At 51.1% G+C, this 14603-nt stretch overlaps 1 protein-coding gene across 1 annotated transcript; it reads right to left on the reverse strand.

Annotated features, from left to right (window-relative positions):
- Nucleotides 1-1205: 1205 nt before the first annotated feature.
- Nucleotides 1206-9930, reverse strand: PTGDR (prostaglandin D2 receptor). Its single transcript, XM_002718246.5, has 2 exons — nt 8980-9930; nt 1206-2555 (listed from the first exon to the last, which is right to left on the reverse strand). Exons 1-2 carry the CDS (start codon nt 9823-9825, stop codon nt 2325-2327), a joined length of 1077 nt encoding a protein of 358 aa, XP_002718292.3. The 5' UTR covers nt 9826-9930; the 3' UTR covers nt 1206-2324.
- Between the last annotated feature and the right edge of the window lie 4673 nt (nt 9931-14603).

The following is a 14603-nucleotide window of genomic DNA, read 5'->3' on the forward strand; positions in this document are numbered from 1 at the left end:
TTTGAAAAAAAATTTAATGGTTATATAATTTTCACATGTTTGTGTGTTTATCCTTATCTATCTATCTGTATGAAGGATTTTCCCATTTAACCCTTGTTTTGGTTGTTTTCATTTTTTGCTATTAAAAATAATGTTGCATGGAAGATGGCCCAGGTCCTTGGGCCCTGCACCCCATGGGAGACCAGGATAAGTACCTGGCTCCTGCCATCGGATCAGCGCGGTACGCCGGCCGCAGCGCGATGGCCGTGGCAGCCATTGGAGGGTGAACCAACGGCAAAGGAAGACCTTTCTCTCTGTCTCTCTCTCTCACTGTCCACTCTGCCTGTCAAAAAATAAAAATAAATAAATTAAAAAAAAATGCTGCAGAGAAAATTTTGACCACCCCTCTGATTTTTTCCGAGAAGATTCTAGAATGGAAGTTCTAGAACAAGAAGATAGCACTTTAGGTCCCTGGATAAACCAATAACGATTTGTTTACAGTACTATAAATGCACAGAGCACTGTATACAAATTCATGCCACTAAACTGCGACTGGATGAGATATTGCTGGCAACTGTTGGCTCTAAAAAGAAAACCAAGAGAGGGCTGCTGCCGTCCTGTGCTGGGGCGCTGCTGCAAGTCCTGGCGCTCTGCTTCGTAGCCAACTCCCTGCAAATGCACCCGGGAAAGCAGCAGAAGACCCAAGTGCTTGGGTTCCCGCCACCCTTGTGGAACACTGAGATGGAGTTTCAGGCTCGTTGGCTTTGGCCTGGCCCACACCTGGCTGTTGCAGGCATTTGGGGAGGGGACCCCTGGATGGAAGATCTCTCTCTCCTTCTCTGTGTCACTCTGCTTTTCAAATAAATAAATCTTAAAATGAAAAGAAAACCAAAGGAGCAGGTATTTAGCCAGGTGCTTAGAATGCCCGCGCCCTCCAGTGGAGAGCCTGGGCTCAGCTCCCGTTCTGGGCTCCGGCTTCTGTCCCTGCAGACCACAGCTGGTTCCTGAATCCCTTGTGGGAGACCTGGGTCGCATTACTAGCCCCTGGCTCTGGCCCTAGCCAGGCCCAGCCATTGTGCCATTTGCGGAACGAACCGACAGAGGGGAGCGTTCTGTCTCTGTTTTCTTTCTGCCTCTCAAAAAAACAAAACAAAACAAGCCAATGGAAAAAGAAAAGAGAAATGTAAACAACAGATCTCTTTCACTTGAAGAAAAGAAATTTCCTCTACAATTTTGAAATTGTGTTTATTGATTCATTTGAGGTCTTTTCAGATAATCTGGACATGTATCTTAACACACCTTCCGGACAGAGGGCACAAAAATGGACTTCTCTGACAGTAAGACACACATGCACTTACACAGTAAACATACCACCGAACGTCAAACTTTGAGAACATATGCATTTTTCATTATGTCATATTCTTGCAGTATACGTCCGGTATTCCTAATTTGACTTTTTCACAGTTGCGCTACACAAGAAATTATATATAAATACATGTATACATATATATATATATGTCCTGATAAACACCATCTCTGAGATATTGGCAAAACCAGAGGTGGAAAAAAAACGAGGTTGCTGCTCTCAGCACAGGTAAATAGTCAGTCTTCGGAAGAGATTGCAGGCTGCAGGCCCCTGGGCGGTGCACGTGGCAGGCTCTCCACTTCAGAGTTGCAGCGTGTCGGGCACTGGGAACCCCAAGACCCTTTTTTTTTTCTTCTCTGAGTTTGTGGGCCATCGTCACATCTTGCCTGACATCTGCTTATAGAATCCCCGCCCCCTCCCCATGACTCTGAATGCTTGACCTGGCCGTGTTTCCTGCCTCACTCTCCTGAGAAGCATCTAGGATCCAGGAGTGACGTAGAACAATCATCAAAGAAAAGAACTAAGCAGGAACCAGGATGATGTGAAATAACCAAACCATGAAAATGAATCGGGTAAGAAACCATTTCTTCTTAAGAACCTCGATCAGACAAGTGTAACCAATTGTGTTTCCACTGTGTCTAAACAGAGACCTAGGTCTTAAGACTTCAAGTTCAAATATTGGGAGGATTACTACCATTGCTTTAAGACGTTTAACATTGTTGCAACATGCTAAATTCTAGTCACTGCTGATAACAGGAAAGGAAAAAAATGCATCGAATTGGTCCATGAATAGAGAATGATGGCATATTGTTAAGACACAGTCAATACTTTTGGGAATACAGTTTTAGATGCTTCTGTTATGGGAGGCAACTTTTACAGATTTAAATTTTAAGATTCAAACACAGAAACAAAAACCACTATGGTTCTTTGATGGAATATGTGGTCTCCGCTTCAGCTTACCAGGGAGTGCCCGACCCAGTCACAGGCTGGATTCCGTGTGAGATCGGCATGAACTGCTGGGCCAATTTCCGTACTGAAGAGGTCTTATGAAGATCTTGTGCAAAAACATGCGAAATACTGGAGTTCTGAAAATGATGAAAATCCAAGGGTCCACGATGGAGATCACAGAGAGGAAGCGCAGGGCCTGGAGGTCGTCGGCCTCTTGAGAGCGCCTGTCCACCGCCTTGAAAGCGCCGGAGTACGCACGATACTGTGGCGAGGAGAGACAGTGTTACTCTACCTGGTGGGTTCACTGCTCCCCTCACCCTGCGTCCCCTCCCCTCGCAACGCTCGCTTTCGGTGAATTGGTGAGCAGCTAAGGCCGCTGCAAGGGGAGAACCCTGGAAGCTGGTGGGAGGTGGGGCTCACGTGCAGACCTGAGCCCGTCCCACCGGCTGGGCTCAAGGTTCCAGGTCCCTGCCCTGCCAGGAAGCTCTGTGAGCCGAGTCGCCAGGTCCCCAGAAGCACGCAGGCTCCCTGTCCCGCTAGAACCCTTAGCTCTATTTGCGTTTCTTCCTCCTGCCTACTTCCTGTCTTCTCTGAGTGGCTAACGCAGACCTCAGCTGCACTTCTGAGATGTCACACATACGGAGACAGCAGCAGGGCAGAAGCTTTTAACCAGCGTGAAGAGACAGGCAACACGACAACGAAATGACCGAGCGTCACTTGGCCAAGGAACTGTCCAGCTCCTGAAAATGCGCGCCTTGTGCATGGCACAGACGGCTCCCTTTCTGAGCTGGCACCTTCTTTTCAGGCTACAGGGGGAAACGTGCACAAAAATATGAGCTCGCGCACCTGTGTCCAACCAACTCCTGGCATCTGCAGCTTCCCTGGGGCCCTGCTAACTGCCGCAGGCCACGGCTTTTCCTGCATTCCGGCAACTCTGCAGTCCAGCCAGCGCTCCCTCTGCTTCCTGCCGCCCTGAGGCTGGCCAGCTTTCCTTTGTGCCGTTACATTCCCTACTGAGATTTCAGTGCACAGTGGGACACACGGACCCTAGTGGAACAGGAAATACGCACACCCACCGGGCGGGGACATGGGCAAGTGCAGCGGCCTGACCCACCGCGGGCGCTCAGACAACATCTCCCGGAGAAGACGCGTTGTCCCCTCATCCTTTCCTCGCCTCTTCACGTACAGCACTTCAGTGGCCTGGCTGAAGACGTGACTTAGGAAGACGTCCTACACTGGGCTGGCTTCTGTCTGGTCCCTCCTTGTCCTTACTGCCTCGTAACATGAATAGGAGTTACAACGGCTGACGTGCAGACAGAGCTATTTCCAGGGGCTTGTTCTAAGTACTTTTTTAAAAAAATTTCAGTTTATCCTTACAAAAGTCCTATGAAGTCAGTATGAATAATATCCCTGCTTTACAGACGTGGAAACTGACTGCATGCCCAGATCTTCCCTCCCTTCAGGGTCCACCTCAAAGATTACCCCTCTTAGGAGGGGTCTTTGAGGCAGTGGCTAAGTAGTCAGCATTGGGGCCTGTCTGCCTGAGCTGGAGTCTCCTCATTGGATGATCCCCTTTCTTTTTCATGTTTAGTTATTCATTTATATTTGAAAGAGCAACAAGGCAGGTGGGAGAGAGCTTTTTTATTCACCTGCCAAATGCCCGTAACAGCTGGGGCTGGGCCAGGATGAAGCCAAGAGCCCAGAACTCCATCCAGGCCTCCCATGTAGGTGGCAAGGACTCAAGTACTTGAGGCATCTTCTGCTGCCTCCCAGGATACACGTTAGTGGGAAACCGGACAAGAAGTGGAGGAGCCAGGACTCCAGCTGGCACTCCGATATGGGATGTGGGCGCCCAATGGAATGGCTCAACCCACTGCACCACACTGCCTGCCTCAGTCCCTTCCTTGGATGTGCAACTTTGGGGAAATCCATGTCCTCATCTTTACAGTGGGAGTCACTGGACCTGCCCTCCAGGCTGGGTATGAAGTTTGAATTAGAGGGATGCGTAGAACAGATTCTAGCACGTGACACAGAGTTAGTGATTGGTATTCTTTTTATCAGTTACAAGTGACTCCCTTCTTCCTCACAACTTCCCCATTTGCCTAATCACTCGCCTTCCCCTGGTATTATAGCTCGTGTGGGCGCCTGTGGCCCTTTTCTGATTTCCTCTCTCCACAATGGATAGGAGAGCATCTTGGATGCGGTAGGACCAGCTGTCTGCTGAATGGATCCATGGGTGACAACAGGCTGTATGCTCAAGTTGATTTTAAGAGTAAACACTTTACATGCCTTTCTCCTTGAAGTGGAGAGGGGCAAAATCCAATTTCACCTCTTTGAGAAAGCTTGATCAGCTGGGACTGAGTCCAGGCAGCAGTGTTGGCTGAATGACAAGAAAGCTGTGGTTTGAGCTTTGGGACTGATGCTTGCATTAACAAATCTGTTTATTTCCATACAGTACTTATCCATGTCAGTTCCACTGGGTTCTTTGTACTTTCAAGTCACTTGGTTGATTTTGGAAATGTGTTGTTTGACACTTGTTTTTGTTGTTTTGTTTTTTAAAAAACTTATATTTCAATTCCATTCTTCCATGAACTTAAAAATTTTTTTATTGGAGAGGGAAAGAGGGAGAGAGAGAGCCTAAATGCTTGCAGAGTTGGGCCAAAGCCAGAAACTCAATCCAGGTCTCTCACATGAGTGGCAGGAACCCAAACCTGGTGACTCCCAAATGGGACATAGGCATCTCATGCATTAGGCTAAACACCTCCCAAATTTGGCGTTTATTAATAAAGTGGCTTAATTTAGAGGATCTGTGTGAGAAGAGCGCCCTCTGGTGGACTTGGGAGTCACTGAGAACACATCGCCTTTTCCAAGCAGGAGACTTGACTGAACATCCCTGCTTGAGAGATCTCTTTAGATTCTGATGAATCAAATTGAATTTTTTCAAAAAGATTTATTTATTTGAAGGACAGAGAAACAGAGAGGGAGGGATAGATATAGATAGAGAGAAAGATCTTCCATTTTCTCGTTCACTCCCCAAATGCCTGCTCTAGGCAGGGGTGGGCCAGGCTGAAGCCAAGAACTCCACCCGGGGTTTCCCATGTGGGTGGCAGGGACTCTGGCACTTGGGCCACCTTCCACTGCTTTCTCAGGCACGGTGGCAGGGAGCTGGATCAGAAGCAGAATGGCCGGGACTCGAACCTGTGCTCTAATATGGGATGTGGACATCCCAAGCGGCAGCTTAACCTGCTGTGCCACCACACCCTCCACTCAAACTGACCCTTTCTCCAGTGCCTCCTTCACCCCAGAGCTCGCTCTCTTCTCGGGCCCTTGAAGTCCACTTCGCACCCTCTCCCTTGGGCTCATCTCTTGCCCTTCCAATGCTTCTAACATCCTCTTTGGGAAGAAACATCCTTTCTGCCCACCGTGATGACATGCGCACAAGAGCTGTCTCAGTGGGTGCAGGTGCGGGGTACCCTCTGCTACTCTCTGCCTCCGTGGGTTCTTATCTATGCAATGACCCAAGTCCCTATGTATCTTTCCCTAGCCTTTAATTTTCTTGAGTGGCGCGTGATCCCCCCTGCTCCCCCACCAACTTCCAGTACACGGAGGCTTTCTAAGGTAAGACTCGTTTTGATGGAAAGATGTTACATGCATTAAGAATGCACAGCAAACAGCCTCTCAAGCCCACCCCGAGATCTCTACTGTTTCTTCCTGTTGCATCAGATCAGAAATTTGAACACTTGTTCTGGTCGAGTTGCTTATTCTAACCCAGCAGTATTGTGATGCTAAGCAATCAACCACACCCCAGCAAATTTGTCACTGGCCTAATACAGTCTTCATGCTATGAGTAAATTATTACTTTTTAATATAAAACACCCCCCATATACAGCTGTATTTTTCCAGTTGCTATGTCCATTTCTCATAGAAGAGTGGTTTTCAGAATGTAGGGTCTCCAATACCCATTCAATGTGTCCAAGACAGGAAAACTATTTTTCATTAAGAAGTTGTTATCTGGGCTTTCACTCTCCTTCTCTCATGGACACATGAGTTTGACCAAGGCTGTATGGCATCACTTCCACAGCTGTTCCTGTGTTTTCTTGGCTTTTCTACGGTAGTAGGGTGAACGTGTGTCTGTGTGAATTTTCAAAGATTTCTAGGATATCTGTGCTTCTGACATGTGTTTTCCTGATTCACTCACTGTAATCTCCATAAACTTACTATATTTCATTAAACCATTTCAAAATTCCATGGTTTCCCCTGCACCTATGCAAACCACAAAAGCAAATTTTGCTATATACTTTTTGCAGTAATACTTAAAAAACTTCTTCAGCTTAACTTTTAATATGATACATTTAACTTTCAATACTGATACATATAATCCATGTAAATAAAAGCTCTTTTGGGTCCTAAAGACTTTTTAAAGAGTATAGAGGAAGTCCTTAGACCCCTCTCCCAAAGATATGAAAACCACTGCATTAGAACATAACTGTATCCTGAATAGACTGCATTTTTTGATTAATTTTATAAGACCATCAGGCAATAATAATACATGGAAGTTATATAATAAGTAATATTGATGGTAATGATAGAGGTCAGACACACACACACACACACACACACACACACACACACTTTCCTATTCCTAAGACAAGAGTGGCCTAGAAAGTGTGGTGATCTCCACTAGCCATTCAGTGTGCCCAGCAAGGTCAACACTGTTTTCTTAAGAAAGCTGCTGTGTGCACACTCACTCTCATTCTCACACAAATGTCCAGTGAGCTTTATCAGGACCAAATGACATGTGATGACATCACTCCCTTCTCGGCTATCTTACAGGACAAGGATGGCTACCGTTGTTTTACGGATGAGGTAACTGAGCTCAGAACCAGCTCATTAGGCCTCGATTGTAGGCAGGAAGCCACGGAACCAGACTGAACCCCATATCCGATGCTAAAGCCCTTATCCCTTCCAGAAACTAGCCATGAAAAATGCAGTCTGCACTACACGTATTTTTGACTGTACATTTCTTTAAGAAATAACTTTCATCCATTATTTCCTTCAGTCATCACAATACCCTGTGAGCTAGTTGAATCTCCCTAGCCACAGATCCCACTGCAATGCTCTTTCCACTGGATTATGCTGCTTTCTGCATTGTTCCTACTAAAACATTCAGCCTCAGGACAAAACTGTCTTGTATGGGGCCACTTTCCGTTTTTATCATAGCACAGGTAAGCAAGGTTCCAACTTTAGAATAAGGGTCTGCAAACATTTTCCGTAAAGGACCAGAGAATAAATATTTTAGGATGTACAGCCAAGAGACAAAATTATGACTATTTGGTAGGTACTTTATAACATGAGAGAATATGCATTTGTACAATTTTTATTGATGAGACTAAAAAATGGAGAACCTTTTGGGAGGAGAAATACACATTTACTAAGGAGAAGAATGTATTTTTTTTCTCTTGGCTTAATTGAGGCTCAAAGTTCTCAGCCTTATCATTAAATGGTTGCTAATATTCATTGGTAATAACTACTATGCACTCCAGAGCTGCACAAAAAACAGCAGGCAGGACAGAAGTGGCTCCGGGCTGAGGTTGGCTGGTCCTGTTTAAAGTGTCCAATCAGTAGCTTCTACGTCACCTGGGAACGCATTAAGGCTGCCAACTGGTCCAGAGAGCCTGAGTCGGAAACCGCTGGGGATGAAGCCCAGGCATTCATTCTTTTGAAAAGCCTGGCGGACAAGTCCCTGCACGCTGGAGTTTGAAAACCACTGCTCCGCAGCTTTATGCGGATAGCGGTTTCTTCCTTTCTTTGTTTTTGGGGCTTTTGACCCCAATCCTGCATGAGGAGTCTGCAGACTAGCTTCTCCACCCCAGGGGCAGTGTGCCATTCGCTTAATGCTGTTCCCATTGGGCAGGTACACCGGGGAAGGGGGGAGGGGATACCAACAGCGGCCAGGTGTCTGGGAGCCCAGCGGTGCCTCCCTCTAAAACCACTAGGTGCTCTCCGCCCCCTGGAGTCACCCGAAACCCGGAATCATGGCTTTCGTGTCGCCCCACTTGTCCAGACGGAACCTAAATCTGTCAAGACAGGTCGCCACCGCCGCCGAAACCTGCGTGCGGCTGCCTCCCGGTTTCTGGCAAGCACCGGAGACCGCGGCACCGCGCCTGCAAGCGGACCCGCGAGTCTTTCCTGCACTCAACCCACGCCTTCAGTCCCCGGCCTCCGCAGCCCCCTCGGGCAGGAGCAAACCGTGCCTTACTTGCTCTGCCCGCCAACACCCCGGGGGGCTCCCTCGAGACTCTAGGGGCCCCTTCCTGGCTCCACTAATATTACAGGGAGCGCTAGGGATTAAAACCCTGCCCGGCCGTCTGCAAGGAGGAGAGACGCGGTGCTGCCCAGCAGGAATCCGGGTCTGCGCCTCAGCCGTCCGGGGCGCAAAGGTGACTCAGGGGGAAGCGAACTCTGCCGCTTGGAGAGGGCATTGCCCGGCTGAGGGGGCCCCGTGCGCCTTGCTCGTGGTCTTCCCTCCTCTGACTGTCCCTCTTATCGCCCCCCCACAAACCGGCTGGTCTCTGAGGGCTGTGGCGGGCATCCGGTATAGGGAGCGCAGTCAGCAAGCCTCCCCGCCCAGGGCGCAGAGCCCCGTCGCGCCGCGTCCCCCACAGCCGCGACGCCCAGCGACTCACAATCAACGGCAGCGAGCACATGGAGAAGAGCACCGTCATGAGGGCCAGCAGCAGGAGGTGATCCAGCTCCTCCAAGGGGTGCGGAGACGCCCCGCGCTCGCCGGCGCCCGGCCCGGCGCGCTCCCTGGGGCCGGAGCGCGCGTGCCGGCGCAGGCGCTGGTGCATGGTGTAGAGGTTGCGCATGGCGCCCAGGTTGCACAGCACGATGGCCAGCACGAGCAACGCCATGAGGCTGGAGTAGAGCACGGAGTAGCCCAGCACGGCCAAGGAGCTGTCGTCGTGGACCATTTGGATGAAGCACCAGGTGCCGGGGCAGTACTGCACGAAGCGCCCGAAGCCCGCCAAGGGCAGCGCGCAGAAAGCCAGGCAGAAGACGCCCACGACGGGTGCCACCAGCGCGCCCCGGCGCACGGTGATGTGGCGTCGGTAGAAGAAGGGGTGCCCCAGGGACAGCCAGCACTCGAGCGCCATGGCCAGGAGCTGCAGCGTCGAGGCGAGCCCGAAGAAGGACATGCAGAAGGCGAAGGCCTGGCACAGCGAGTCTCCGGGCACGGGCATCAGCCCCCACAGGCTCCGGTTCTGCGCGTAAGCGGTCAGCACCACCGGGCTCACGAGGCATTTGCCCAGCAAGTCGGTCACGGTCAGGCCGCACACCAGCACGTAGAAGACCGAGGGCGGCGGGCGCGACGGCCGCGGCGGGCACGAGCCCAGCCCCGAGCGCGCCAGCAGCCCCAGCGCCAGCAGGTTGCCCAGGAGGCCCGCGCTGAAGAGCACGCTGCCCATCGTCGCCGAGTTGCCCTTCTCCACCGACGTGGTGTTGTGGCAGCGGTAAGAGGGCGCCCTCATGGCCGGCGGGCGGGCTGCGGGGCCCAAGCTTCGGGAGCACGGGGCTCCCGGCGCGCGGCTGCGGAGGAGCCCCCGGGGCGCGGGCGCACGCGGCTCTGCCCGAGAGGCTAAGCCGCAGAGGAGGCTCGGCTAGGCGCAGCGGGCGGTGCCCCGGGGGCCGGCGCCTCCCAGCCCGACTCTGGGTCACACCCTCTCCACGGGGCGGATCGCGGGCCTCGGGGCTCGGGGAAGGAAGGAAGGGAGGCAGGAGGGAGGGAGAGAGGGAGAGAGGGAGGCGACCAAGTCCGAGAACCCAGGCGAGGTGGGAGAACTTTTGGGATGGAGGTGGGGAAAAACCAGCCAGCGCCAGGGAGGAGGACCACGAGGGGTTGGGGGCGGACGACTCTGGAAATGAGCAGAGGGGTTGAGAAAGGGCACGCCCTTTTGTCTTCGATTAGTGACACTCGAGCCAGCCCGGTCCACAGGGTCTTAACCACGATCTCAACCGAGACAGCAGGTGACAGAGCTGGGCCTCGAAAGCAAGCCGGGTGTCTGTTTATAGAGCTGCACACTCAGCTTGGCTCCCTTGGCTGCTCCTCCCAAGAGGCTGGTCAGATTTCAAGGGGGTGGGCCCAGGGAAAAGCCAGAGGCAGTGTTGGCCCTGGTGGGCATCCTGAGACCTTGTGGGTGCAGGGCTGTGGTTAGCAGCACGTGTGCTTCATCACATAGGCCTGTGTTCAAGTCCTGGTTCAGGTTCTTCGTTGCCGGCAAACCCCCCCTCCCAGCAGGGACAAGGAGATAACCCATGCAGAGTGCAGAGGCTTAGGAATTGCTTGCTACAGGCAGTAGGCTGTCACTCAAGTGATGGAAGGGTGTTTTGATAACAGATTCAACTGCAGTTTTGAGCATGAATTTTGAAACCAGAAAAAAAAAATGGACTTGATTTAGGGCTCTCTGCCTCTTCTGGTTTGCTACTACTAGAAAACATTTCTTTTGCTTCATAAAGGCTAGGAGATTATTCATGGTTTGTTTCTTTAATTAACACCCCGTATCCTAGACGAGAAACTGGCTTTGAGTGTGGACTTGGAGCCGCATAGCTGGGGCCGTATTATGTAAGCAAGTAGATTATTCCTTGGCCTGAAGAAGCCCATTCCTGGGCCCTGTGCCCACTCCGATGGATGGTGTCACAGAGAGGGCAGCGTCCTGGGGCTTCAGATGCAGCAGCCTGATGGACAGGCAGGGAGGTGGCCTCCAAGCTGAACCTGGCCAGTGCTGCAGGCCACGGTGTGCAGAGGAAGCAGCCCGGCGTTGGACGTCGTTCTGCACGCCACCGCTAGCTGTGTGACCTTGGCTCAGTGACTCTGAGTTTTCATTCCCTTAGAAATAGGATCTGGGGCATAATGCCCACCTCAAAGCCCCCTGTGGGGCTGAGAACAGGTGAGCTCCTAGTGGCCGTGGTAATGAGAGCTGGCATGGAGGGCCATCTCCTTGCTGTGCATGCCAAACCTTCCCATGCATCCACCCGCTGGATGGCCTTGCCTAGGGTTGGTTTCCTTGTTGTCTGCCTCTCTCTCTCCCTCTCTCTCCCTCTCTCATCCCCACCTCCAGCCTCTAGCACCAAATAGATTTGTAAAAGCTCTACTTGAGTTAATGAAGTGGCAGGAGGAACAGCTCCTTGCACCCAAAGACACAAGACCCGGATGGAAGCTGGGGTCTCCTCCCCCGACACACACACAGTTTATACCCATTTCTGGACGGGCACAGTTTCCTGCAGTCCCATGATGGTATCCAGAGCACACCGGGCAGATTCCACCTTCTGAACCCTTCCTTGAAGCACGTAGCACGGGGGTGTGCATCCGAAGCACATCTGCTCCCTTTCTTGCAGCCTTAAATATTATTTTTTTCTGCTAAGGCTGCCACCAACTCCCTCTCCCTTCCAGGAACAAGTGCACAGGGAGCCAGGGCCCAAGAATGTAAACAGCTTGTTCAAACCAGCGCCGCAGTGCGAGTGACGGGCCAGCTGTGGGGCCCTGACACGGTTCGCATATGTCATCCTCCACAGGTTGAAGGCTTTGAACCAGTACAATTCAGGAAACCATGTGTTTCCTCCTGCCCAGTGTCGCTGGCCTGTACCAGGGGGGTTCCGGTTGCCTTTCCTGCCTGCTCTGCTGCTGTCCACCCTGCCTTGCCCGCAGCCTGAACTCTAGAGCCTTTCTGTCCCAGCTAAGAAAAGCATTGCCTGTTCCTGCATCCAGTGTTTTCTGAGTTGTTCCTTTGTGCCAGGCAAGGGAGCAGGCCCTGCGGAGCGCACAGCAAGGGAGGCAAAGCAAATGTTACTGTGACTTCCACAGGCTTGTAAGTTTCTCCATCAGCTTTCAGAGCAACCGGGTGAAGCTGCTTTTGAATTGTTTTGTTTTCCATAAGAGAGAAACTGTTAATGACAATATCTTGGGCCTAGTTAGTGGTCACTTTACCTCTTTTATCTACAAAGCTGAACCAGGCTGCTTACTTGTGCTATAAGATAAATCGTCCAGAAAAATATATATATAGGGCATCATATGTGAGCAGACTATTTTCAATATATGATTACATTGTGATACTGTAAACATGAAATCAGATATGTGCATGGATATGTTCTAGAAGATGACATAAGCAAATGAAAACATTGACTTAAACTTGAGAAGGGATGCTAGGAAAAAAATTCTCCTTGAGTCTCTGGGTTCAAGTCCCAACTCTACTCCTAATTCTAGCATCCTGTTAATGTGATCTCTGGGAGGCAGCAGGTGATGGCACAAGTACCTGGGTCCCTACTACCCACATGGGAGGCCTGGATGGAATTTCAGGCTCCTGGCTTCAAGCCTGCCAGATGTTGCTGGCATTTGAGGAGTGAATTAGTAGGTGGAAGACATCTTTCTCTCTTTGAAATAAATAAAAATTTAAAAAGAAAAAAATTCTCCTTGGATTTCTACTGTTTTCAATGCAGTATGTGTAATAATTATTTTAAAAGGTTTCAAGCATAGAACAAATGTAATGCTTCTGACCAGGTTTTAAGAAGTGGGGAAGAAGGAAAAAAAAAAAAGAATAGCTTTGTTCTGGGTTCCTCTGACCACGCTTCTGAATCGTGTCTGCCCCTCATTTCTCCTGAACGCCAAGGAACTGGCCTGGGCTTGTCAATGGGGAGGAGGGAAGCTGAGAGCAACTAGGGACATCCCTTCCCCAGCTTGGAGGTTTCTCCCTGCTGGAGACCACGCCGGCTGCCTTCTCGCATTCAGTTGGTTGTGGGGATGTGTAGGGTCTTGGGGGTGATTTTGTGAGCATTCACATCTCAGCCTCGCTCCTTGCCAGCTCCGGGCGCTTGAGCAATCTTCTAACCTTCCCAAACCCCAGTTGCCTTGTCTGTACAATTGAGAGTGAGGATCATGGTACAGCACTCACAGCGGACTTGTGTGGCACGAAGCAGATCATCTGTGCGGAACTGGAGTTCATAGCCTTGGCTGTGCTTCAGAGTCTCCTGGAGAGCTTTGGATGTTTCTGAGGCTTCAGCACCCCAAACCCCTTATACTGGGCTCCCCAGCTGTGCCCCCAGCCCTCAGTATTCTGTGCAGTGTCCCAGTAAACTTCTCAGGTGAGAACCACTGGACTAGACTGTTTAGCATAGTGCCATGATGTGCCTCTGTGTGGATCCATTGATAACTCATGTCTTCATCCCTTCCAGCTGTACTGCAGAAGTTTCTCTCTATCTCTCCCTCTCTCTCTCTCCTCTCTCTCTCTCTCTCTCTCAACATGAAAATGAGACTCAGAGAGCTCAACAACTTTCTGAGTTCACACAACTGCTGTGTGATGAGTCTAGAACGGTGTTCAGTCTTTTGGATTTTCTCAACATTTGCTTTGGACAAAGAGAAGGCCAGGGGCAGGAGAGAAGGGAGGGAGCCTGTGGTTTCCAGGGTCTGCTCGGAGGAGGCCGGGCAACCCCCAGGGTCAGAAGTGCACCCGTTCCTTGTATTTCCGTGGTTGCATCACAGCTTGTGGCGGAGTCTGCATAGATGCCATTGCCACATCTGTTTGCTAACATTTGCAGCTGGTGTGGTGAAGTCTGCATTTCATCTGGACCTGATTTGTAGGTTCCCTCACCTTTTGTCGAGCAGTAATTTCCATCGTGCCGTCTTTGGCTTCCCAACAAGAGACTCAGCCCTGCAGAGGTTCTGGGGGTGAGCGCGTCTGAGCAGACCTCAGCTGGGCCTCTGTGGCCTTGTGTAGATCAGGCTCTCATCTCTGTACTGGGTTTGGAGAAAATGTACTTTTAGCTTTTGCTTGGCTGTGGTGTAAACCCTGAGGGTCAGCATGAATTTTTGAAGGTGTGTTTGGGTGGTGCCCAAGAGCAAATCACTGTGGAGTAAGCACTCCCTAACCCCATGATTGGCGGTGAAGGGTGCTGACCACTGGGCCTTCCCGCTAATCTGGCTGTGGGTCGAAGGGAGGATTGTGGCAGGTGGGCCTGGTGTGGTTCCCTGGGTAGCAGAGTCCTGATGCAGATGAAGAGAGTTTGGGAGGCTGTTTAGGAGGGAGTACTTGGGGATGACCAGCTGTGAGTGGGAAGGCCTGGTTACAGCAACCGGGCTCCCGTAGCTCCAATTAGAGGCGCAAAGCTCAGACATTGAAAGGGCCTGTCCAGGTTGTCCCGAGTTCGAGGTGAGGTGAGTAGGCTTTTATGTCTTTGGTGGGCCGGGCACTGGGGGCACGGCACAGGGCTTGGGAGCCAGCACTCCCCAAGGCAGGGCAGGTCTGGAAGGGGCCGACCG

Source organism: Oryctolagus cuniculus, chromosome 12, assembly GCF_964237555.1.
Source record: "Oryctolagus cuniculus chromosome 12, mOryCun1.1, whole genome shotgun sequence".
Taxonomy (NCBI): domain Eukaryota; kingdom Metazoa; phylum Chordata; class Mammalia; order Lagomorpha; family Leporidae; genus Oryctolagus; species Oryctolagus cuniculus.

What these genes read in the sequence shown, in the direction of transcription:
- PTGDR (XM_002718246.5), bottom strand. Translation starts at nt 9,825, where the DNA reads ATGAGGGCGCCCTCTTACCGCTGCCACAACACCACGTCGGTGGAGAAG. An exon ending in TGTGCTCGCTGCCGTTGATT is followed by an intron (nt 2,556 to 8,979) that starts GTGAGTCGCTGG and finishes TCCTCGCCACAG; the next exon opens with TATCGTGCGTACTCCGGCGC.